General features: G+C 42.1%; 1 protein-coding gene across 7 annotated transcripts in view; it reads left to right on the top strand.

The window, feature by feature from the left end:
- Positions 1-27,099, top strand: part of TRIM55 (tripartite motif containing 55) — a 49,207-nt gene that overhangs the window by 3,946 nt on the left and 18,162 nt on the right. For 2 of the 7 annotated variants that reach the window (XM_045398340.2, XM_073998865.1), the window contains 7 exons: positions 4,205-4,370; positions 6,272-6,367; positions 19,506-19,739; positions 20,077-20,099; positions 20,202-20,326; positions 22,483-22,733; positions 24,148-24,435. In XM_045398340.2, the coding sequence (XP_045254275.2) occupies positions 4,205-4,370; positions 6,272-6,367; positions 19,506-19,739; positions 20,077-20,099; positions 20,202-20,326; positions 22,483-22,733; positions 24,148-24,435 (1,183 nt within the window). Of the gene's footprint in view, positions 1-4,204; positions 4,371-6,271; positions 6,368-19,505; positions 19,740-20,076; positions 20,100-20,201; positions 20,327-22,482; positions 22,734-24,147; positions 24,436-25,736; positions 25,825-27,099 lie in introns of all 7 variants that reach the window. The other 5 variants (XM_045398341.2, XM_073998866.1, XM_045398342.2 and 2 more) reach the window with 4 other exon arrangements.

The following is a 27,099-nucleotide window of genomic DNA, read 5'->3' on the forward strand; positions in this document are numbered from 1 at the left end:
TAATTAATATAATAATAATTAACTTTAAACTATAATAAGTAAAACTGCTATGTGCTATGTGACAGACACTTTTCAGGGTTCCTACTACATGAATCATGTGCAATTCTTTTTTTTTTTTTTTTTTTTGAGACGAGTCTTGCTCTGTCGCCCAAGCTAGAGTGCAGTGGCACGATCTCCACTAACTGCAAGCTCCACCACCCAGGTTCACACCATTCTCCTGCCTCAGCCTCCCCAGTAGCTGGGACTCCAGGTGCCCACCACCAAGCCTGGCTAATTTTTTTTTTTTAAGTAGAGACGGGGTTTCACCGTGTTAGCCAGGATGGTCTCTATCTCCTGACCTCGTGATCTGCCCACCTTGGCCTCCCAAAGTGCTGGGATTACAGGCGTGAGCCACCGTGCCTGGCCCATATGCAATTCTTTAATTCTTACAATAATCCTGTGAGGTGTTGATTATTATAATTACTGCTATTCTATTAAAGTTTTTAGTGTCTTAAAGTAACTAACATACACACTTTTTAAAATTCAGTATACAAGGCCTCTGAAGAGAAATGCTATCTCCACCCTATTCTCTCTTTACCCCCAAGCCTCATTCACCAGAGTCAACCACTTTTAATTCTTTTAACTGTTTTTCTGCTATGTATCACCAATGACATGTGCATACTACTGGTATGCTTCTATTCTTTGACTTTTCAATTTTAGACATTTCCTATTGACTTTCCACTGTAGACGATTAGGACTGAGCCCTCACATGGCTAGACTTTACCCTCTACTTGGGAATTCTTTTACTCTCCCCTGGGTTGAACCCCTTGCTTCCTGGATTCCAGGTCTCCTTGTTTGGTGGCTTACTCTCTTGTTTCTGTGGAGCACATCCTCAAGTAATCTCTTGAAATGTGCACAAAGTCCTCCTCTTTTCAGCCTCTCCCACTCCGTCACTGCCTACTTCCGCCTTCAGGACTCCTGGCTCCTGCAGTTCCAGAGCCTTTCCAGGGTTCCATAGCTCAAGTCAGCTTGCTTATTGTAAGCTTCTCACTGCAGGAACGTAACAGAACTAAGATGCAACTCAAGTAGGTCATGTCCCTTCATCCAGATGTTCCTAATTTCCAACATTGGGTTGACATCTCTCATTTGCTGTCATCCGTGTTCACTTTTTGTCCTTATTAATGTATGCCCCTTTATTTCCTTATCCTCATTTCACTGGGATTTCAGCAGAATAAATACATACATACATATATAAATACATAAATAAATACGTGCTTGTGTGCATTCTGCCACATTTAATTAGAAGACCCTTAATCCGATTTTTGATACGAGTAAAAACTGAGACCAAAAGAGGTTAAGTAACTTGTCTAAGGCCACATAGCCACTACATGGAGAAGCTGAGCTGGAATGAAGCTTTAAGATCAGTTTGGCTGGGCACGGTGGCTCACACCTGTAATCTCAGCACTTTGGGAGGCTGAGTTGGGCAGATCACCTGAGGTCAGGAGTTCGAGGCCAGCCTGACCAACATGGTGAAATCCCGTCTCTACTAAATACAAGAAAAATTGGCCGGGTGCGGTGGCAGATGCGTGTTATCCCAGCATTTTGGGAGACTGAGGCAAGAGAATCACTTGAACCCGGGAGGTGGAGGTTGCAGTGAGCTGAGATTGAGCCATTGCACTGCAGCCTGGGCAACAAGAGCAAAACTCCATCTCAAAAAAAAAAATCAGTTTGACTACAAAGTTACTACTTGAATTGCCTCACCAAGACCAGATGCCCACTCCTCAGGAAACTCTAGGGTGGCCTCAGGAACCTCAGAGACCAGAGACAGCAGGCTACAGACTCCTCAGTCCAGCCTACACTGAATGGCAAGGGGCCACAGCCAACATTTAGCATTGGGCCTTTACCACAGCTGTGAGCTTGGCTGCTCTCACCTCATAAAAATGTATTTATGTCTTTTTTTTTACATGCCAAATCTGTCCCAAGTCTGTTACATGTTTTAAGTTGTACAGAGGTCTCATTATACGCTCATCTATGAATGGGTGGTGCCTCTGGGGCTGGGCTACAACCTAAATAGGAAAAACCCAATGAGGAATACGGGAAATCAGTGTATACAGCGCCATGAAAAAAATAAATAAATAAATTGAATCACAAACAAAACTAAATGTAGAGCCTTATGGCTGTTTTCACATTTTCAATATTTGCACATACTGCATAGACACGTGCTCTGTGACACTATCTCTGGTCACAGTTATTGATATCAGAACAGCATGTGGGACCCAGGCTGCCCACTCTTGCTTAACCCACGTTAATAATAAGGTAGAGATACCTAGGAGGGAAGGATTTAGAGGGGAAGATGCCTTTGACCAGGCAGAGACCAACTTGCCAGTCCAAACCCCAGAGGGCACTGTCATTTATTAAAGGAGTAATCAGGAAGTTGTCTGGTCTCTTCCTCTGCCACTCAGGAGTGCCAGGTGATCCCAGGCTTTCCCCATATTTGCCATGCCTTCTCCAGCTGGGTGGTGTTACACTAGAGCACAGAGAATACTGTCCATTAATAGGTCAAATTCCCTTTCGTTGTCTCACTCATTTGTGCAACGAATATTTACGGAGCCACTGCCTCTGTGCGAGGCACTGTTCCGAGTACTGGAGATGCAGCAAAAAAGAAGACTCACCATGGCCCCTGCCTTCATGGAGCTGATTTTCTAGTGGAGGAAACAGACAGACCTGAGAGGGGAACAATTTTCTCAATTGTGGAGTTGACTTTCCTTATTTGAGTTCCAAATATGTGGTCAAATCAGAAGGTCATAGACTTCAAGGAAAGCATATTGGTGCAAAACCAGACAGAAATTCCTTTTGCAACAATCAGATTCTAATATTTTGAAACTGGAAGTCCATGCAATTTTCTTATGAGACCCAGGGATTCTCCCAATGTTTGTCCTAATCTCAAGTACTTGACATCCACCTAGCAACTTATAAAGGAACATTAGTCTCTTACAGAGGTACATCAGTATGTTCTCTGCCTTTCTCTGAGTTCTGGGGTTGCAGCTACAAGATACCACACATCAGAAACAATGGGTTTCAACACCTGTATTCATGATTCACAGTAGGAAGTGCATTTTACATTGTAACCACTTACATATATGGATGGATATATATACACACACATACATACATATATACGCACATACACACACACACGAACACACATACTTTTGTTTCAGTCACATATATACACATGTACACCTGAAACAAAAGTTTCGAATAGCTATACTTTTTCTTACTACATGTAATTCACAGTATTTGCTATTCCATTCTATTTTTATTTTAACAATGCGGATCATAGCTCCCTAAATTGATTTCATGCCTCATAAAAACCTGTAGTTTTTAAAAATTGGATCTGTATAGCAACAAAAAAAAAATGTAGTCCCAAATCTAAGATATTGCTAAATAACTATGTGTTTGGAAATTTGAAGAAAGCTTCTGGATTTGGATTTGAATTTTTTTAATACTTCTGAAAACTATTAGCAGCCTCAGTCATTAGATAGGATATATCAGAATTCCTGGGGTTTATATAAGGAGGTACACCCACACTTGCCTCTCATACACAGTTGCATCCAACCAGTACTTGAATTAATAATCAGAAGATTTCGGTTCCATGTGAGCCACGCCTATCCTCACTCCTTCAAGTGAAAGGGGTGTTTCCTGGGGCCAGAGGCTGGAGGGGTGTGATCTAGCTCCTCCCAAAACTTGTGCAAACTTGACTTTTAGTTAATCAACAACTTCCTGTTCTTGGTCCATAATGGGAAAGTGTCCCTTGAGAAACTCGTGAGCATGTGGACACAGTGCTGGACCACATTCCTGACGGCTCACCAGGGTCCGATGTTCGAACTTTCAGGAATTTCACTAGCAGATTCTTAAACCTTAAATAACTTAAAATTGGCCATGTGGAAATACACCATGGAAATGGGCAAATGGTACAAATCAGGGTCTCCACGTCTCTGTCCCTACCCCAAGCAAGTTGTTAGAGATTTGCCAGCACTCCCCTGCTACACCTGCAGGGAAGCTGAATTTGGTGAACTCTGAGCACGTAAAAGGGCCCCTGGGGGCCTTCTGGAATAGAGTTGCTGGGCATACAGGGACGAGAAGGAATTTGCAAGGCAGAGCAACAGTCTCTGCTCTGGCCCAGTGAGAGCTGATGGACATTTATCTGCCTACGTCCTCCCAGGCCAGAAAAGAAGTCCGACCAGCCCATGTGTGAGGAGCATGAAGAGGAGCGCATCAACATCTACTGTCTGAACTGCGAAGTGCCCACCTGCTCTCTGTGCAAGGTGTTTGGTGCACACAAGGACTGCCAGGTGGCTCCCCTCACTCATGTGTTCCAGAGACAGAAGGTAACAGAGCTGCTCCCTCCCTCCTGCACCCCCTTCCCATCCTCACACCTCAGGGCCTTGCTGGGGCCAGTGTGAGTGGCCTCCTCTGGTGGAGGAGGAAATCCAAGCCACACAGGGCCAAGGGACACTGGGGGCACACAAGGTCTGCAGGAAGATGTGTGCACAGTTGTGCACGAGGCACACACCAAATTCCCTGGACGGTGGGGGGAAAGGCGAGACAGGGCAGGGGTGCCCAGGTTCAGGAAGGGGCACAGAAGGGCAGGATCCCTGTTTCTGTGCCCTTTGGAGGTTGCTAAAGATGAGCAATGTTAGGGGACCCAGCAAAAGCTCAAACTGCTCAAGATTATGTGAAGTTTAGACTACAGATAAGAAAAGGACAGCTTTTTACCCTACTCACAGAATACTTTTCTTCATCCACCCATGAAAGGTTTCTTTGGTCCTCCTCAATGCCTTTTCTCTCGCACTCTTAGTGAGGGAGGGTTACACTAATGACATACAGTTACAGAACAGCTTTAAAACACAGACTTGTGCTGGCCCTCCTGTCAGGGGGCCAGTTGCCTAAAGACCCCTCTGAGTGTGGTGCATACCCTTGACCCCAGGGCCTCAGCCATAGCCCCCTCTACACTTTACCAACCTGCCAACCTGGTTTCATGCACGAGCAGGTCAGTATTTATCCATCTGGTGCAGATAAAAGCGGAGTTGGGTACTCCAATAGGTGCAGCCACTCCAGGCACTGAGAATTTGAACAGTTCCACCTCTCAGTTTCTTTCATTTAGAATCATCAGTTCCACATTTGATCAGTGTTTTACTGTGAAGATCAGCACTGGAATCAAATTTGGAAGTAAAACTCTTGGGCAACTCCAACTGCAACTAGTGGCCACTAAGTGCTAAAGCTGGATTTTGCAAATTATCCACAACATTTGTTTATTTTTCAATCCAGTTACAATTTATTCCCCCTTCTGTTCTGCCCACCTCCCCCAAAGTCACAGCATGATAGAACTGTATGGTAGCTGTTTCACAGTCCTTCCTTCAGAGCCCATAGACTCATGTGAGATGGACAGAAGGACAGACTGGTGGGACCCTCACCCTTGCTCCTGTTTGGCCAAAGTAGCTTCACCTCCATATTAGCTTTCATTTGAAGAAGGTTCTGCAACTTTAAAATATTTTATAATCACTGTTCTGGTCCAATCTTCTCCTTCTAAATGTGAGAAAATTAGGCAGAAATTGAATATATGTTTTGCCCAACATCACAGAGAAGTTGGGGGTAGAGCTGGACCAAATACATGTGTCTCCCAAGTGCCCATCCAGTGTTCCCAGTGGCTCCATCAGCCAGCCTTGGGAAGGGGGTAAATAGGAACAGTAGAATCTCTTCCTAAGTCAAAAGAGCAAAGGAATTTCAAAGTTGACATTTCTCTCCTAGAACCAGTTCTTTGTTTCAGTGTGAAGTTTGTAATGACTTAGTCTAATGTGTGTTTGTGTCTGTATACACTACATTCTTATGCCCATAATAAGTGTATGTTGAATAAATGAGTATTTACTATACACATTTCCCAAGTAAAATTGACCCTTAGTTCCACTAGGTAAATAATTCCATTTGGGTCCCTGAAGTCGCATATTTGTCTCCATGTCATTTATAAGCAATACTTAACAATTCTTTAGCTTGAACATGTTGATCTCAATATTAAGAATGTGATGAAAACTGTGAAACCTCTCCCTGCACAAATGTATTCATACACAAAAGTTTGCTTGCAAAATCAGGAGGTCCACAGGCCTCCCTGTTAGTCCTTAGGGATTGCATGTATCCTAAATTAAGAACCTGTAAAGACAATATTATGACCAGTTCACAGTTGGGGTGACTAGGAAATCCCTAAGATATGGGGTTCATGTTTTCTCTTCATTAGTCTGAGCTCAGCGATGGCATCGCCATTCTCGTGGGCAGCAACGATCGAGTCCAGGGAGTGATCAGCCAGCTGGAAGACACCTGCAAAACCATTGAGGTGAGTCAGGTGACTCTCACAGGGTCTCCACCAAGCCTGCAATACCCGGGGGTTCGTGGCTTCCTCAGTGCCACACTAGACATCCCTGTTCTGACCTTTCATCCTTTGCTTCTAGAATGGCCTCCTTCCTGATATGTCTCTGAAATATTCACCTCCTGCACAAAAAGAGACATTACCACATGAGTCACTGAGGCAGATGTTGCCACAATTACTAGGGCTATTGTTGCATGTGTTGTTCTTTCTTCCTTTTGAAAGATTAGCTACAAGAAAAATAAATCCCCCATCATGGAAATCAGTGTTGTTGCTATTAGAGCAAACTTTCTTGGTGGAAATCCAAACTGTCTTAGGAAATGCTTGTCGGTGCTTTAGACAGTCATAGGCAGGTCTGAGCTGCACTTCTCCGCTCTCACAGCAATACTGCAAAGTGGTTGTCAGGAGGAGAAAAATCTGCCTAGCTGTAGTTAGAGAATGGCTCGGGGACTGTGAGCTCATGGAGGCCAGAGTTCAGGCTCGTTCATCACCACTTGCCCTCTGGCTGGCCCAATGCCTGGCACATAATCAACACTCAAAAAAAAAACAAAAACAAAAAAAAACTTGCTGAATGAATAGATGAGTGGCTGGTTGTTTAGCTTATATACGTGCTTGCCGTATAGTAGTAAGTAGAGCAAATTGACTTGTCCCTCAAGATCAAATATAAAGTATGTCATTACTGGAGGCCTTTAAAGTGTGGAAGCCTAAAGAGAGTTAGCTATGTGGCAGATATCTTTTCAGGAATTGAAAATTCACTGACTAGTTACAGCCATGTTGCTCTGGGACAGGTGCAAGATATCTGGGTTCAAGTCCAGGCCCTGGCTCTGTAACCCGGAGCAGTCCATTACAATCTCTCTGCTCTAAGCTTTGGGGTCATTGTTTGTGTAGTTGGACCTCTGTGCAGAGGGTGGAGGAATGATGCTGTTCAGTTCATGGCATATAGTTCTCATTGCTGGGTGCCAAGCCTCTCTTGTTATCTATTTATTCCCCATTATCCTCATTTCCCACTCTTGTTCTCTTCCCCATAGATCACCACTCTAACATGTTTGATGTTCTGTTTGTATTCTTATAAAATATGTATTGTGTTATATGCATGTCTTTTAATTTTATAAATGGTATTGTGTGGAATTTTTCATTCTGCTTCTTACTTTTTAAAAAACCAAGCCTTACATTTTTGGAGTTTTTGTTTGTTTTTTTGGGACGGAGTCTCACACTGTCACCCAGGCTGGAGTGCAATGACGTGATCTCGGCTCACTGCTACCTCTGCCTCCCAGGTTCAAACGATTTTTCTGCCTCAGCCTCCTGAGTAGCTGGGATTACAGGCTCCCACCACCATGCCCAGCTAATTTTTTGTATTTTTAGTAGAGGCGGGGTTTCATTCTGTTGGCCAGGCTGGTCTCAAACTCCTGACCTCCTGATCTGCCCCCCTTGGCCTCCCAAAGTGCTGGGATCACAGGCATGAGCCACCAGCATTATGTTTTTAAGATCCATTTGTGTTGCTACAAGGAGATTCAGTTCCTCAGTTTTCTCCTCTGTAAAAATGGGGCAATCATGGTACCTACCTTATAGAGTTACTATGAATAATTAAATAAGCAGAAGCAAAATGCTTAGCACATTGCCTGGCGTGTGGTGAGTGTCCAATAAATACTATTCTTATTATTTTATCATGAGAAAGGCAAATTCTGTTGAAAGCTAAAGGTCATTTTCTAAATGAGGGCTTTAGAACATTAGCTATATTTATCTCATTTTAAATTTGCACATTATTAAAATCAATTTTGTTTCTTCTCCACACTCATATTCCTGAAAAGATCCATGATCAGTCTGGGATCCATTTATAGGAGGAAAGTTTTCTCTTGGTGAAGAGCCAAAAGAGATTCGGAAACAGACAGTACAAACTTTTTTCTTTGCACTTATTTACAATAAAGGCAAAATACTATTCAGTTGTAACACCGTGAATCAGCACTCCAGGTAGTACCAACCTGAGTCTTGAGTTTATAAATAGGGGCATGTTGCTTGTGGGTGAGCAAGGTGATCTCAAGGCTTTATTGGAGATGTCTGTTGGAAGGAACAGGCTTTGTGTCTGGGATGGAGAAGCTGGAGAATGCACAGGAGAAGAGCCCTGGAGGGGTCCATCTGGGTCTTGAGCAATTTGATTCTTGAGCAAATGCAAATGATTGGGGCTCCATTTAGCCAGCATCAGAGGACACCGAGTGGGCTGTAGAAATTTGACAACCGATTTTCTTCATAGAAGCCAGTCAAGGGTGCGGTAGGAAGTGCTGTTTTTATTCACCGAAATGACTAGAAGGAACAGGTTTGAAGTTAAATCAGCAATAGGGATTAGTGCAGATGTCAGGAAGAATGCTTGGCAGGGAAGGGCAGGATCATTACCCCCATTCTTATTGGCAATAGCATTCATTGAACATGACACACTTTTCTAATAAGCATTTTCACAGGTGGCTAGGGGAGGGTATGTAATCACTCTCTGCAGGACTTCACGATGAGGCTGCAAATTGTCAGGAGTCTTAAAAGTCCATCTTTTTATCTGTTTATTTCATTTCTTTCATTTATTTCATACCTGTTTTTGTAAGATGAAAAAACATAGCAAGTATACAGTCTTATTTGTTGTTTAGAATGTATATTCATATATAACAGTATAGAAAGTACAGTCATGCACCGTGTAATATTTTGGTCAGTGATGAACTGCATATATGATGGAGGTCTCGTAAGATTATAATATCATATTTTATCATATTTTTACTGTACCTTTATATATTTAGATATGCTTAGATGCACAAATACCATGTATTACATTTGCCTGTGGTATTCAGTACTATAACATGCTGTACAGGTTTGTGGCCTAGGAGCAATAGATCATGACATACAACCTAAGTGGGCAGTAGGCTCTGCCATGTAGGTTTGTGTAAGTACATTTTGTGATGCTCACACAATGTAACTGCCTAAGGATGCACTTCTCAGAACATACCCCATAGTTAAGCAACACGTGACTGTGGATATTTACATATAACCTTCTATACATTCATGTGGAGAAATCAGGAATGAAAAACATCAAAAGCTTAAGGCCTGTGAATAGTGGGACTGCAGGTGATTTTCAGCCTCCCTTTTATATTCCTGTATTCACATTTTTATAAAGTGAGTCTGACATTTTTAATAATCAGCAAAATAAAGAATGAGTGAATATGACTCACATGAGCATAGTTCTTTCAGATCAGTTAAGGTGGCTCATCTGGAGATGTAGAGATTGTCTCAAAGCCCCATGGAGGTCTCCTACTTTATGATTCCCACTTGACACATTAGCCTTCATTTGAAGTGTCCCTGAGGACAGGGACGGTTCCAGATGGCCACCCTGTGCATCTGTCATCACTGGGGTGATCTCCCAGAGCCGGTTCCATATCAGTGGGCAAAGCCCAGAGGCTCAGCTTCTTGCCAGCCTGCAAGGCAGGACAACATGGAGCAAACCAGGTCCTCGGCTTGCAGTGAAATTGTCCTAGCTTGAGAGCCGGGTGGATTCTCTACCGGGGTCAGGGCCACAGAGCTCTTGTGTCTCCTCTTCTGCCCGGAGTTCATTTCCCTTTCTGGCTTTGCTCACCACCTGCCCAGAAACATTTTCTGAGAAGCTATGAGTAGTTCCTGGCCGGGGGGCGGGGGGGGGGGGTTGTTAAAGAATTCTCTTTTCTGATTGGTGAAGATCTCCTTAGGGATGGAAATGAAGTAGTCCCTGGGGTGGGTATTATCCTTCCATAATTACACAGCCTCTCCCCGCCCTGGGCCCTGACACCTGCCCCAGAGCCCTTTGGTGGCAGTGCCTTCCTTGCACATGTCTAATTTTGTCCTAATCATGTAATATCACATAGGACTGGCCTGGTGAGGCACCTGTCCCAGGACCCGCCCTGGAGCAATGCTGAGCTTAGAGTAAATTACATTGTGGACTCCTTGTTATCATTTAAGAATAATGTCTGCAGTTAACATGAATTTACAGTGATAATGAAGAAGGATTTGAGAATGACTATAGTTGCAAAAGGGCGGTCTGAAAGGGGGAGTGGCATTTTCCTTCCGTGCTGTGGGCTGACAGGGAGTGAAGGAGCCATGAGTCTTTTTACCTCTGCTTCTTGAGAGAGGCTTGGCCTAAGACGGTCCCTGAACTCTGGACTGCAGGTTGGTGGAGGGCTTCTGGGCTGTTCTATGAGCCCAGCATGATCTGAAGTTTCACTTGCCTTTCTAGGCCTGGAGATGTTCTGGACAGGAAGGAACTGGATGGGGGGCTGCCTACAGGCAGTGGAAATGTCCGTGGGGAGCTCTCCGCTTCCAGGAAAACATGCTTGACTTTCACTCCTCATCCCTAGAGAACATAATCTACCTCTTGTAAAATTTACCAGTGGCACTTATCCTATGTCACTGGATGCTTAAGGGCACAGACTGTTAATACTAGCCCTCCCAAAGGCAGGCTGGCAGGCCTAGAAACATCCCTGTTTTGTATGGCCTGTCTAGGGAAAATTGTTCCAAGTTGAATAATAAATATTTGATATTGAGCATTTTCAATCTCTGAAAAAGGACAACTTGAATAAAACCCTCCAATGATTGTGCAGTGAGAACAAATTCATTGTGTTTCCAAAGCAGTGATTTTACCCCAAATGACCTTTTCTCATCTCTGAGACATTGTCCATGCCTTTACAAATATGAAATATGAATGTAATTAAAATTGTTTAAATAGCTTGCCAGAATTGTAAAGTCAATATAGCATATGTTTAAAAGAACAGATTTCAGAGTTTGAGTTTTAGCTCTGTTGCTTAATTACATGACATTAGGCACGTTACTTAAGCTTCCTGCCCCTCGGTTTCCTCAGAGTTACAGTGGGAATGATAATATCTTCTTCACAGCATTGTCATGATGATGAAGTTGAAATAAGAGGCACATGCCAGGGCCTTGGTAAATGTCACCTAACAGCCTCAGAGTCAGCTTGGAAAGCATACACTTATTCTGATGATGTGACCCAACTGGAACCTCTAACGATTCTGGAGCATGTTTTAAATGGTGTCAGAAGACGGTCAGGTCCTAGTTGACTGTGATGGCAGGACTGAGCAACTTCCTCTAGAGGGACATGTTGAGAATGAATGGAGCTAGACATGACTTCCGTTCTTTATCGAAGAGGCTTTGTGGCAACAGGAAATACTGGCAACCAAGGGAGACTGAGCCTCTTCTGGGAAACGTGGTGACTATCCACAGCAGACCAGAGTGAGATAAACATCTGCTCAGCCTGACAAGTGGCTTTCGCTGAACCATGGGGCTCCACTCAGAACAGGCCCACCTGGCCCTCAGCCCTCATAATGTCTACTCAAGAAGATTCTAAATGATCTGGCCTAGCCCAGAAAAACCCAAATGCCAAGAACCCCAAGATTAAGTGTTAGAAATCCCTCAAATTATGGCATAATTATCCTTTGAACATGGAGTGGCAACATAAAGTAGTAGAAAAGAGCCTGAGTTTGGAAGACCCGAGACCCAAGCCACTGAATGGAGTTGTTTGCTGAGCACTACAAAAAGGGGCCGGCTGATAGAGAGCCGAATCCCAGTCTGGGTGCCCAGAAGATGGTGTCTCTCTAGTTTATCTGTCCTCTTTCTAGGGACATCCTAGTCTGTACTCATGGGACTTCTCCAAGTGCTTGTAACTGGAGCTTTATAAATGAAAGGCTGGATTTGATTTTCTTGAAAGGAACTTCTTACTTTAGTATAGTTCTTTTTTCAGTATTATTAATCTACAGGCTGCTTTTCTTTTTCTTTTTTGGAGGGTTAGTGGGAGGAAATCCTGTTTGCTTAATGAAGGGAATTTTGAAGTTCCTTATTTCAAATGAAGGTATAGCTCTGAACAAGTATGTCTCGATGAATGTTGGAGGAATGTGGTGGAGATACAAATGGGCCTAATCAAGCCAGTTGCTCAGTGACAAGTGGTGGGGCTAAGAGCTTATCTTCAGCTCTATTTTGGTCACAGAGCTGTATTCCTTACATGGTAAGAGCAGTGGTCGTTGTTGCCTTAGGATTTTTCCTATTGTGGCCATGACACATGCACAAGCTAGTGCTGAGCTTTCAGGGCTAGGACTTGCAATGTATGTCTTAATGCTGTCAATGCCACAAGACTTGCCAGGAACAGAGGGAGGCACGTCATAGCCTAGTGACTGTCTGAAATGTCTTCACATTTACTTGAAATTAGAGAGTCTTGGAGCTGTAGAGTCAGAAGGGACCTTAGCAATTATACAATTCAATCTTTCACTGTAGAAATACAAACATGCTAATGACTGTCCTGAGGTTCAATGGTTTCCCAAAGGTTGTATAGTCATATTTTACTGGATTTTTTGTTTTTTGGTCTTTTTTTTTTTTTTTTTAACATTGAATGAAGCAGAAGCTTGGAATATCCACTTAAATACCTATTTCTTTGGAACAGAACAAAATTGAAGCTTTTGCATGAGGGCTGAATGTTTCTAGATGCAAGTCATCTATCTATCTTTCTTTCTTTCTTTCTTTCTTTCTTTCTTTCTTTTTCTCAATCTATATTTCTCAAGTGTGCATGCGTGCCATATTTCTGTACACATAATGCTGGGAACTGGTGATGAGCTAAACATAAAAGGTCCTGTTCACAGGCAGTTTTTATTCTAACAGAGGAGTTAGGCAATAATCAAATGAATAACAAGATCATTTTAGAGAGTGATAATTACCTGAGAGAAAAGCAAACCAATAAAAATCTAGCCATTTAAAACAGTGGTATGATGGTGCTATGCTTGGAAGGCTATCTTCTCTTTTAATGTAAGGTCATCTATTGTTGAATTTTTTTTTCCATGAGAGGTTCTCTTTGCAGTTGCATGTTTTGTTTTTCTTATTACTACTAAAATATAAAGGTGACTAGAAATTGGAGTCTGCCAATTTTAACATTTCCATGATGTCAACAGTTAAACAATGGCTTTAGATCAATGTTAAATGTTACCTACTCACTTCTAAGGAAACAACCCAATGACCATTTGATTTTTTTTCTTTACATCCAGAAATGTTGGCATTGGTTAGGAACAAATATCCCACCCATCATCATCTTACCATTTCAATATGGGAAAGATAATCTTCACTTTGTAAAATCATCCCCTTTTGGTATATTGCATCCACACTGCGTTCTCCCTAGAAATGGGATGAATTTTATTTTCGTTAAAATATTATAGGCAACTTTAATTTCATTCCCCCAAGAAGCCAAGAAATATAACTGTCCCAGCAGACCCAGGAGGAAGGCTGTGCAGCAGCCAGAGGCTTTGCATCAGAGTATGCCTGGAGGCCAATACCTACTGCATTTATGGCGGAGTTATACTTCACTTGCTAAGCACACTTACACAGGTGCACACACACAGAGGATGTAGGAACCACAGACATCAAAAGGGAGAAAATGGAGACTATTTGAAAAGACAAACTCAAAAGCTCAAAAATTATATATTTTGATTGAATTACTGTCCAGAGAAGAGGGGAGGTATATGGTTCCGAATTGGTCTTAAAGATGCATACCTTTTTACTCAAGTAAATGAAAGAAGCATGCTAAAAGCAAGGAGCCTTCTTGGAAATGAGGAAGTGTTTGTGGAGAAGAGACAAATATGGTTGCTATCATGCTTTTGTAGGTAACAGCAATCCTTTAAAGTGTGCTGTCTGCAGACGTTTTCACAATGCAAAAGTCCACATATTTTCCTATTCCATTTTTCAGGCTGCTAGAAAGTTACTGCTGAAAGTGTTGCAGATTCACATTAACAAAGGCACAGCAGGTACTGAAATTCACAGTCATTACTGTCAGTAGCTAGGTGGCCTCTGAGAACATTTTTTTTTTCATGGCACATATCTGTTCCCTCATCAGCTTAGAGGGCAAACTGATAACCTGAGGTGTTTATTGTTCCCTGACTTTCACAGCACTTTGATGTTAGGGGGCACCTAAGTTAGTCTCTCGTGTGTGGGTTCTACCTCAAAGAGTGTGAAAAAATAGAAGACTTCATTTCATGGAGTATTTCACATTTGAATATGACGTTAGGTTAACCTGAACATTTTGAGTTAATTTCTCAAAGTCTGTAAGTTCCAATTTCATAATTCCAAGGAAGAGGCATGTATTTTTGCCGTTTCAGAAACAGATTTATCTAACTCTTACCCTTTTTTGCATAGAATTATATTAAAAGCTAATTAAACAAGAGAAAAATGTTTTTTCCATTAGGAATTAGAAAATATAATTTTATATTTATCATTTATGATACATTGTTTTCTTTATTATTCTCCACAACATTGAAAAATTATGGTAGGTTATTAGATCATACAATACCAGGTACAAAGTGAGTAGCTGATGAATTTTGTTGAAAGAAAGAACTAGTGAATATAATTCTGAAACAATTTAAGATGCCTTGCCTTTAACCTACCTTAAGCATTGTGAATTTGCTTTTTTTGTTTTTTTGTTTTTTTGTTTTTGGAGGTGGAGTCTCACTCAGTCGCCCAAGCTGGAGCGCAATGGCACGATCTCAGCTCACTGCAGCCTCCACCTCCCAGGTTCAAGAGATTCTCCTGCCTCAGCCCCCCAAGTAACTGGAATTACAGGCACGTATCACCACACCCAGCTAATTTCTTGTATTTTAGTAGGGATGGGGTTTCACTGTATTGCCCAGGCTGGTCTTGAACTCCCTAGCTCAGGCAATCTGCCTGCCTTGGCCTCCCAAAGTGCTAGGATTACAGGTGTGAGCCACTGTGTCCAGCCAGTAAATTTGTTAAAAGGCATATATTTCATTTACAAGCACTTCATATAATTTTTTTAAGTTACTTAAAATATGGGCCCAGCTGGGTGTGGTAAGAGTAGATCAATGACCCAGGAGTTCAAAGACCTTGACTCTAGGCCAGGCACCAATAATAAATAATCGGATGGCCTTGAGAAAGTGACATCTCTGCTAGGTTTCAGTTTCCACATGAGTGACATGATTGATTTGGAGCAGGTTACTTCTAATATTCCATGCAGCTTCAAAATTCCACAACTGCATAATTCAGATTAAGGAATTTGGACCTAAATTTAATAGACACTGATCCAGTACCAATATATCCCAGGTAATATTATAAGCACTTTACAAAGTATTTAATGATATAATAATTTTAATTGAAGCATAGACCACATATGGGGTAGTATTTCCTGCACTATAAAGTATAAACAAATGATAATAATTGTACTAACATTCAATATAAGTTATTTAAAAACAGAATAGAAATAAAATAATGCTTGGAATTGGAAGAAATATAGGAATGAAATTAGATAGTCCTTTTTTTTTCAAAAGATAGCTGAGTAATTTAATATCAGATAAAGTAATAATATCAGAGCAAAGAAATTACCAGCAATAAAGAGAGGCATTACATAATGATAGAAATGTCAGCTGAACAAGCTATAGCAGTATTAAATGTGAGTTCATTTAATAACATAACTTATTTTTTAATTTTTTAAAATCTTTATAGATTCAGGTGGTATGTGCAGGTTTGTTACATGGATATATCGTAGTGGTGGGGTTTAGGCTTCCATTGTACCAATCACTCAATTAGTGAACACTGTACTCAACAGGTAATTTTTCAGCCCTTACCTCCTGTCATCCTCCCTGCTTTAGGAGTCACCAGTGTCTGTTATTTCCCTCTATACATTCATATGTACCCACTGTTTAGTCCCCACTTATAAGTGAGAACATGCAGTATTTGATTTTCTGTTTCTGAGTTATTTCACATAGGGAAATGACCTTCAGCTCCATCCATGTTCCTGCAAAAAACTTTAAACCGGCAAAAAATTATATGATCAAAATAAATGATTTAATTTTTATTTGACTTGAGAGAGTACACTAGATTACACATGACTTCACATCTGTCTCATTATAAATGACTTGGCTGCCATAAACTTGAATGTTCTCACATATTAAATCACATAGGAGAAAACTTTTGTGAATCAAAGACCTTCTGCCTGTATTACATCTTAATATAATATTCATTATGTTATACATATTTCAAGTGCACAACTCATTTGGGAGAAACAAGCTGGAAACCATCATATGTTCACAGTAGAACTTCTAAATATCGGAGAGGCTTATTTCATGTATACAGTGGGCACATGGTTGCCTGAAGGTTGGGACAAAAGATAATACAGTGAAAGAGAGTTTGATTGGAAAACTACGAATAGGTTTCAGTTTCTAGGCCTGGTTGAACAGTCCAACTGTCAAGCTAAAGGGCTGGAAATGGATGGAAATTTGTCAAGCCAGGCAATTTCCACATCTTGACATGCTGCATGGACCATTGTTCCATTACTTTGACAACTGCCAGGACTTCCAGCATTTTCGTCCCCTCCCGAACCTCCTTTACTCCTACTCCTCCTTAAGGTCAAGCTCAAGCACTAACTCCTCTGAGAAACTCCTCCTGAGTCAACATTTCTGGCTCCCCTAAAAGGTCTTCCATCTACACAAAGGGTTGGACAAAGATTCCATAAATGCTTCTAAAACACCTGGTATAGATCTCTAAAATATTTACATTATTCAGCCTAACATATCAAATTACATTATTGGTCTATAGTCTTTCTTAGTGAACTGTGAGCTCCTTGAGAATAGGAATGATGTTTAACTCTTTTTTGGATCCCCAGAGTCTTGCATGATACGTGACACAAATGACATGCATTGTTTGTTAAATCCATGAATGCATGGGTGGATGCCAGTGGTAAGTCATTTACTATTAAAAAGGTTGGCACCACTGGATCTCCATGCATTATAATTTGGTTAGGAACTGTGATGAGAATTGACTGTGCTCCAAGAAAGGCCATGGAGTGAAGGATATATTTCTTGCACATTTGCAGAGTATCTTCATAATCAACGATTTGGTTTAGGTCATTCTCCCCAACTCCACACTGAGAATAGTAGAGAAATTGAGAGGAAACGAAACACATTAAACAAAATCTATTCCGCCGGGTGTGGTGGCTCATGCCTGAAATCCCAGCACTGTGGGAGGCCAAGGCTGGTGGATCATGAGGTCAGGAGTTTGAGACCAGCTTGACCAACATGGTGAAACCCCATCTCCACTAAAAATACAAAAATTAGCCAGGCAAGATGGTATGTGCCTGTAATCCCAGCTACTCAGGAGGCTGAGGCAGGAGAATCACTTGAACCTGGGAGGCGGAGGTTGCGGTGAGCCGAGATCCCACCATTGCACTCCAGCCTGGGCGACAGAGCGTGACTCCATCTCAAAAAAACAAACGAACAAACAAAAAAAAACAAAAAAAACCCCCCACAAAATCTATTCAACAGATATTTTCTGAACAGTTACTATCCAAGGTGCTGTGTGTCCTAGGCAGACCCAGATTCTACCCTCAAGAAAAATATAGTTTAGATATTTAAGAAATTCACGTAAAGGAAGAAAGCAATACATGACACAAAAGACTTCAGTGTTTACCAAAATGAAAGAATATGTAATAAAGGCTATAGAATGGTCAGAGATGTCAGAAATAAATTTGCTGGATTCCCAAGAAGCTCTCACTGTGCAGGAGAGCTAGGTTAGATCATTATGGCTCACAACCTGCTCTCAGCTAGAAAGATCCTGGACCCAGAGACAGTCAAGTCCAAGGAGACTGGCATGCATGCACACCAAGCTTACCAGGGATTGAAAAACCAAAAGGCCAATGACTATGTGAACTGGATAATTAATTATGATTTAAAGATGGGCCCAGAGTAAAGGGATCTGGATGGTACTGGAGATACTTCAGTCACACAACACAAACGTGCAAGCCAGACTTCCAACAGAGCCTTTCTCTCCAAGAGCATAGACCGGATGCAGTATTTCCCATTCTTAGACAGTATTGGATAAATAAGGATCTGGTAGATATAGATATATGCTATCAATGGTAACTATTATGAGATTTCAGAAAGTTAAAAGGTTGCATTCAGCCATAAACATCAAGGGACACTTTATGGAAGAAGTGGTAGTCCAACAATGTTTTTGAATTGCTTAGAGTTTGCAGTGGTGACTTGGGGAAGAACATTGCAGACAGAGGGGAAAGCATGAACAAAGAAAGTGAGTGGTTTATTTTTGCTGGAATTCAGGGTATACAATAGAGGATAGTAGAAAGTTATGAGAGAAATCGGAACCAGATCATGGAGGGGTCTTGAAAGCTAGTTATGAAGTTTAAATGTTATTCTTTGTGTAAAGGGGAGTCATCATAGCAAAAAGCATGATTAAGGCCGGGCATGGTGGCTCACGCCTGTAATCCCAGCACTTTGGGAGGCTGAGGTGGGCAGATCACTTTTGGTCAGGAGTTCAAGACCAGCCTGGCCAACGTGGTGAAACCCCATCTCTACTAAAAATTCAAATATCAGCTGGGCGTGGTGGCAGGTGCCTGTAATCCTAGCTACTCAGAAGACTGAGGCAGGAGAATTGCCTGAACCTGGGAAGTGGAGGTTACAATGAGTCGAGATCGCACCACTGCACTCCAGCCTGGGCGACAGAGCTAGACTCTGTATCAAAAAGAAAGAAAGGAAAGAAAAAAAAAACATGATTAGAACTGTACTCTGAGAAAATTAACTTGGTTGCAGCGTGTGAGTTGGCTGGGAGGAGGGAATCCTGGCTGCAGAGGCCCTTGGGAAGCTACAAAATCTATATAGGAGTACTGAAACTAGGACAATATTGGCAGAAAGAGACTTGAAGGTACAAACCAGGAAGTATCATAGCATTTTCCTTGCACACACACTCCAAAGCAAAATATAACCTATAACCTACGTAACCCAAATATAATATAAAAGAAAATCGTTCTTTATTTCTATGAAATTCTTCATTTATAAAGAACAGAAGATTGGAAAACCATTGATTCATGTAGCCAATTTAATTGATTTTTAGATAGTCTAAATATCAAATTTGTTAAAAATGGAATTTCCAAAGCACCAACATAGTGGGTGTCCATACCTAAATGGACAACTTCAGGGAAAAGAAAAAAATATCCTACATAAGTAAATGTTTTTCTTTCCCAAGATGACTAGGTGATTTCTCCAAATTGACTTTCTTTTAAATAGTTTCTAACACTAGCTAACCCAACTAATAGGAATGTTGCAGAAAACAGAAACAGGAGCTTTGTGAGAAGTTTGATTACCTGTACGGCATTTTGGAGGAGAGGAAGAATGAAATGACCCAAGTCATTACCCGAACCCAAGGGGAGAAACTGGAACACGTCCGTGCTCTGATCAAGAAGTATTCTGATCATTTGGAGAACGTCTCAAAGTTGGTTGAGTCAGGAATTCAGTTCATGGATGAGCCAGAAATGGCAGTGTTTCTGCAGGTAAGTCTCTTTTTGGCACCAAAGTAACAACCCAAAAGGTGGGTGCTGGAAAATTAGTTATCACATTTTTATTATTTTATGTACATTTCAGTTTTTATTTATTTTACCAACTAAAATATAAACCCCATATACTTACATATTCATCTATCTAACAACTTAAAAACCATGTCTGTGATACTGCTTAAATCTAAGAGGGTTCTGGTATAAGACAGCAGTTATTTATGACATTTAGAAACTAAGCTATGAGATTCTCAGAGTCAACAAAGGAAATAATTGTCTTACCACTGTCTTTTATGGAAATAATTTAAGTAAGACTATCTTTTGTTTGCTTTCACAGAATGCCAAAACCCTGCTACAAAAGTAAGAACTTTTTATTTTATGGAAAAATGCATATTTTCACCTTTACCCAAGGCTATCCAATTTTAAACAGTGACAGAAAGTGACAACTTGTCTTTGTTGCAGAATCTCCGAAGCATCAAAGGCATTTCAGATGGAGAAAGTAGAACATGGCTATGAGAACATGAACCACTTCACAGTCAACCTCAATAGGGAAGAAAAGATAATACGTGAAATTGACTTTTACAGAGGTTTGTTATTCTTTTGACCATTTGGCCGAAGCTGCAGGTGTGTGAAAGCTGCCAAAGAGTCGGGTGGGAGGAAAGCGGGGATTCAGAATCACCTCCAGAATCAGTCGACAACTTTACAAGGATCATATCCAATGTGAAGCTCTATTTCATTACAGGATCACATCGTTTGTTGACGGTGTTCATTTAGCTTTGCATATATGGTGGCTTTTTTTTTTTTTAAATGGACTTTCACTGTGTCGCCCAGGCTGGAGTGCAATGGCGCTATCTCAGCTCATTGCAACCCCCACCTCCCCGGTTCAAGTGATTCTCCTGCCTCAGCCTTCTGAGTAGTTGGGATTACAGGCACCAGCAACCACACCTGGCTACTTTTTGTATTACTAGATAAATAGGGTTTCTCCATGTTGGCCAAGCTGGTCTTGAACTTCTGACCTCAGGTGATCCACCTGCCTCAGCCTCCCAAAGTGCTGGGATTACAGGATGAGCCACCGTGCCCAGCCTGGTGTCTATTTTAATGTCAAGTTGAGTATTTGACTCTGGATAAGCAAATGCTTCATAATTGATGTAATGATGATATCTCAACTTCAATGCTATACACAGCGTTATAAAACCAATACATAAGAGGCATCTGGGATAGATATTGCAGCACATAAACCTAATCAAACTTGAGAGGGTAAGAACAGTAACAACTCATAGAATAAGTCACAGCCGAGCGCGGTGGCTCACGCCTGTAATCCCAGCACTTTGGGAGGCCAAGGTGGGCGGATCACCTGAGGTCAGAAGTTTGAGAACAGCCTGGCCAACATGGCGAAACCCCACCTCTACTAAAAATACAAAAATTAGCTGGGTGTGACGGCCAACGCCTGTAGTCTCAGCTACTCGGGAGGCTGAGGCGGGAGAATCGCTTGAACCTGGAAGGTAGTGGTTGCAGAGAGCCGAGATTGTGCCACTGCACTCCAGACTGGGTGACAGAGCAAGACTCAGTCTAATAAATAAATAAATAAAATAAGTCACAACCTGGACATAAACCTGGGTCTGTGTGATCAGTTATACTCCATGAGCTATAACCACATTCCTACCTTTTGGCCCAGAAATCCCATTTCTGAGATTTTATCCTGATTAAATAATTGAAAAGTGAAAAATAATCTTGGGGCTGACCAAAACTTTGATCACCTTGACTCATGCTAGCCCATCTAGATGTTCACACCCCTCAGCTAGAACACTGGTAATGCTATGAGGCTGCACCAACATCCACAGACAAAATTTTAAAGGCAGATCTTCAGGACATATCTTTTTTAAAAATTGCTTAACATTGTCTGTCCTTAATGTCGCCTGAGGGAATATTAAGATCAGTGGGTCAGGAAAAGAGTCACAGCATTCCAGCACTTTGGGAGGCCAAGGCGCGTGGATCACTTGAGGTCAGGAGTTCGAGACCAGCCTGACCAACATGGTGAAACCCCATCTCTACTAAAAATACAAAAATAATTAGCCGGGTGTGGTAGTGTACGCCTGTAATCCCAGCTACTCCAGAGGCTGAGGCAGGAGAATCACTTGAACCCAGAACGTGGAGGTTGCAGTGAGCCGAGATCGCACCACTGCACTCCAGCCTGGGCGACAGAGCGAGACTCTGTCTCAAAAAATAATAAATAAATAAATAAATAAATAAATAAATAAATAAATGAGTCATGACATTAATTATGGCAAAAGTCAGTATTCACTGAACAACAGAGATAGAAAGCTAAAATGACAAAAGGGTTTTGTATGTTTTCTAAGATAGGGAAGAGAGTTGCACTTCCATTTAATGTGACAGAGATAAATAAGTGGCAATCCCAGGCCTCTGGGAGCTTGTAGATGTGGCAGACTGTAATAAAAATGTGGACGGGCTCTGGAAGGTGAGGGGCATGATGCACAGCAGAGGTGAAGACTCTGTACTGGGGAGGAGAACAAGGAGGATGGGGATGGTTCCTTCACATTTGTCCAGTCCACATTCCACTAGAAGCACAAAGTCCTGGCACGGCATACTTGGACCACTGTCAAATGTCTGTGGGAGAGAACTTCCCTAGCCTTGACCGTAATTGGGGCTATAAGCACTGGCCATTAACTGTGTCCATGGCTGCAGGGATAGTTATAACAATTTACAAGATACCTTACTTTTCCAGAAGATGAAGATGAAGAAGAAGAAGAAGGCGGAGAAGGAGAAAGAAAAGGAGAAGGAGAAGTGGGAGGAGAAGCAGTAGAAGTGGAAGAGGTAGAAATTGTTCAAGCAGAGTTTCCAGGAGAAGATGAAAGCCCAGAAAAAGCTTCAGAGCTCTCTCAGGTGGAGCTGCAGGCTGCCCCTGAGGCACTTCCAGTTTCCTCTCCAGAGCCACCTCCAGCTCTGCCACCTGCTGCGGATGCCCCTGTGACACAGGTAATCCCCCCTGAGTCTCTTTCTGCAGGGCACGTTGATGTGTCTCCTTACTGAATAGCCTAAATAATTTACCCTATTCTGCCTTAAGAAAAAGATAACTATATGCCAGACATTTGTATGTGGTAGACAAAAGATTTCAGGACAGTCCTCATGTCGGGGAGAAAAGTCCTCTAGGTGATTCAACAGATTCTTCGTTGTTATTGTTAGTTAACAAAACTTAATTTAATACAACTTTCCCACCAGTAATGCCCTCAGATCTGAGGCAATCTTTGTCTGGAAATCATGTGTGTGTGTGTGTGTGTGTGTGTGTGTGTGTGTGTGTCCATATCTGTGTGTCGTATTAATTCATTGAGAGCTGATACCATGGGAACTGGGTCTGCTCTTTGCTACTTAGTGAATGTAGATGTGGGGTATAGGATGAGAAATAAATAGCACATAAGGTAAGAAATAAAAGTGATTATACTTTCAGAACTTTGAATTTTCTGTAGCTAATTGAGGGGGTAAATAGAGAAACTACACTAATTTATGTTCCTGTTGCTCACCCTGAAATACAATTTATGTATTTTTCCTTCAGTGAGCAAACAATGAAGCCTGGTTTTCTATGGATTTGTCATTTGATGAGATTGTGTGTTGACAGAATTGTTTAAAACATATCTTAGGAAATAAGCTCACCCCAGATGCTGCATCTAATTGTTTGACCTCGTGTTTCTAATATGTCACTGTCCAGTTTTCAAGCCCTTGTGCAGACTCCATGACACTTCAGCAGACAGGATCACAACCTGTTGAGTTTGCAGGCAGTGCAGACTCATCAGAGAGGAGTCCTGCTTCCACTACTGCTGTTGAAGTGGATTGAAACTCCAGAGGGGGATCTCAGAGATGGAATTGTATTTCCATGCTCTGTCTCCACAGGAAACCAGGCTAAAATGACATTTATAGTCTAGAATTTTTCAATTCTGAGCATTCCAGTTGTACTAAAATTGAAAAAGGTAGTAACTAAGTGAGGGTTGGACTTGATCAATAAGATTAATTTTTGTTTTTTTATAATGAGGCTTTGGGGACTCACATATAATGCCAACAAATTATTCTAGTCAATAGTTTGACCCTTTTCCCATATCTGATATTTTATAAGCAACATTCACTGAGGTTTCTGCTTTCTGCCTGCCTGGGCTCCCAACAAGTGAAAGACAAGCTCAGAAAAGAAGAGGGCAGACATCCAGATGCTGGACAGAGGGGCACTGTGGGCACCATTCTGCCCTTAGCGCTTCTGGAGGGTGGGATGAACTAAAACGGCCACCAAGGCACTGCATGCAGGGAGCGCGCAGTGTTCAAACCCAAAGGGAACTAAAATCGACTGCTTTTTCTTCTTCTTCTTTTTTTTTTTTTTTTACTTTTGAATTTATCTGTTCTGATTAAGGGGGAGGTTGTGCCCACTGGCTCTGAGCAGACCACAGAGTCTGAAACTCCAGTCCCTGCAGCAGCGGAAACTGCGGATCCCTTGTTTTACCCTAGTTGGTATAAAGGCCAAACCCGGAAAGCCACCACCAACCCACCTTGCACCCCAGGGAGCGAAGGTCTGGGGCAAATAGGGCCTCCAGGTTCTGAGGATTCGAATGTGCAGAAGGCAGAAGTGGCAGCAGCCGCAACGAGTGAGAGGGCAGCTGTGAGTGGTAAGGAAACTAGTGCACCTGCAGCTACTTCTCAGGTTAGTGATGATGCACTTGTGTCTATGTTTTCCCGTGCCCCCTAGGGTCCCACTGGAACAGGCCACAGCAAGAAGAAAAAGGGCTTTCAAAGGGGCAGAGAGAAACCTCAGCCAGGGGAAAAGTACAGAAATGACTCATCCCCCAAATGTTGGCTTGTTTTGAGCTCTATATAAAAGAAAACATAAAACAAAACAAATTTGAGTTCACTCTGCTGGTGCGTGGTGACCTCACACCTGGCTTCCCAGGGGAAGGGCGCAAGTGAGCCTGGCCCTTAGGCATGCTGCTGAGCGCTGCTTCATCTGCAGTGACTGGCTGTGTCCCTCCCTAGTCCTCCTTACCAATGGCCACTTGCCTTTGCTCAGCCTTCCCTGTGTCCTCCTTGGGCTTCCAAAGATTAATCCCCTGCTTTTGTGTCATTCCCAGCAACCCCCAAGGAGCACACTTGAATTGAGTTTTAAGTCTGTTCTGGAGAATAACCTCTGATTCATGGATTCTTGGAGTGTGCTTGCTACAGCTAGACAGAGACAGTCTTGGCTTGATTAAACCTGTGCTTTGTAAGCATGTGCTCCTGGAAATGGAAAAAGCACAGGTGCTCCTCCATAGAGATTTTTTTCAAGAGACTCTTTCTTTATATAATGAGTTTGAAGTCCATGTCTTCCCCCTAACACTTGGTTAGATGTTTGCATGTCTCGAAGAGTCCACAGAAGAATTCTTTTACAATTTCTTCACAAGGAAGAATGTTCATGGTGACTCCATACTCATGAGCATTCTTAAATGATGTGTGAGGTGTGAATGTTGCCCAGGCAAGAGGCTGCCTGAAAGCACTCTCCAGTTTCATGCTCCTGGGTCATCAGGTGATTGATTATGAACCACAAACAACATGTTCTCACAAATCAGAAAATGACTTATTATTTTGTTTGTATCTGCTCAAGTAGACTTCAGTTCCAGGAGGTAATAAAAGGAAATGATTTTGGAAAATTAAAAGTAACATGGTTTGGGGTTGGATGTTTATTTTCACAGATAAAAGTGACAAAAATAAATGTTTGGTGTGAAGAAATCTTTTGAGGTAGTTTTTAGGTAAAAGATGCAGTAGACTGATTATTTCTAGAAAATGTATGGCAATTCTTATACATGGTGGTAGAAGCTGAGTGCGGAGGGGCTGTTTTCTGAAAACAGCAGTGCACTACCCCATGAAGAGCATGCAGTAGGGCTCAAACCAAAACGAAAAGTCCATTGAAATAATGTTGAAAATAATTATTTGTGATAATATCAGTGAAGCTTTCTTCTTGTTTTCTCACAGGAGTTAGTAATCTGCCTAGCGCTTTTGGCTTTTCTTATACTTCACTACATCTGGAGTCAGATTCAGTGCTTGATTTTTACTTTAATGGGTAGGAAATATTTTCTTTTCCCTTGACTAACATTTCACATAGTTTCTTCCATAATGTTCCTCTTCTGTAGGCCCAGAGATTAATTTCTCCCCAAATCTTGAGGCTCAGTCCTCCCAAAATAACATTGTTCTCAGATTATACTGGAGGTCTCAAGCTCCCACAATGCAACTGCCTCAAGACCTCTTCCTGAGGAGAATTGCTCCATTATCTATTCCTGCATGGAGGGGAACCTTGACCGAGAACAGTGACTCCATGGGCAATTATTCAGTAATCCAGGAGGAGCAAACCCTCCAGAATGGTCATTAAGGGAGACCAGTTTCAAATGTCCATAATGCCGTGAGGACTTACTGCTTGTAGAGAAAGGAGCGGCAAAGGACTTCTGCAGGAAAATGCAGGTTTCCATAGATTAAGAAGAAGCATTTCATCTGCTTACACCAGAGATGCCCAGGAGGTGGCCAAGTGACTCCTGGTGGGATGCTGTTCTAGGCAGTTCCTATGCAGGTGAGCAGGTGGGTTCTCTTTGAATCCTCAGACTCTACAGAATTTCTCCTGGGAGAGGAGGTCCCTGAGAGAAAGATGCCCTGAATGAAGAAGTATCTGGGGAATTGCAACCACGTGAGACCTGAATGAATTAACAGCCAGAGGATCAATGTGCACTTACCAGCCATCAGGAATTAGAACCAAAGAACTAAGCCATAAAGTCATCAAGCAGTCTGTGTATATTATTTTCTAGTCACCCTTCTCATAGCCAAGCCTTTGCTTGATTGCTGTTATGAGATTTGCTTGAGGACTGACATCCTAATCCTTTAATACCCTTTTGAAAGTTCTCAGTTTAATTAATAATATTTAAAGAGCCCAACTTCCATGTACTTTTGTGTAAATGACCCTGCTAGGCCTGAGACCCAGCTCCCTGTGCCTGTAACTCACAGGCAGTTCAGGGTCAGTGGTGCTCAAAGGCCTCGGCTATTTCTGGCTCACTGACTTTTCCCTGGGTTGACACTGACTCTTCTGGAAGCTCCCATCATAGACTTTCTGCCTCATTAGCCATGTGCTTAGCAATGGCGGTGGTGTCTCCATTGGTCTCTGCCGTGTCTGCAACTGTGTGTGAGCAGGACCTGCCCGCAATGTCAGCTGGAAACCTGTGCACCCTAGAGTGTCCCGAGTGTCCTTACAGTCTGCTCAGCTGCCCAACTCTTCCAGACATTATCTTTGGTAAAGAGGAGTGGGAGGATGTATTGGCCATGGACTCAGGGGGGCAAATGGTGAGAGAGAAAA

The sequence above is a fragment of the Macaca fascicularis genome, chromosome 8 (assembly GCF_037993035.2).
Source record: "Macaca fascicularis isolate 582-1 chromosome 8, T2T-MFA8v1.1".
Classification (NCBI taxonomy): Eukaryota; Metazoa; Chordata; class Mammalia; order Primates; family Cercopithecidae; genus Macaca; species Macaca fascicularis.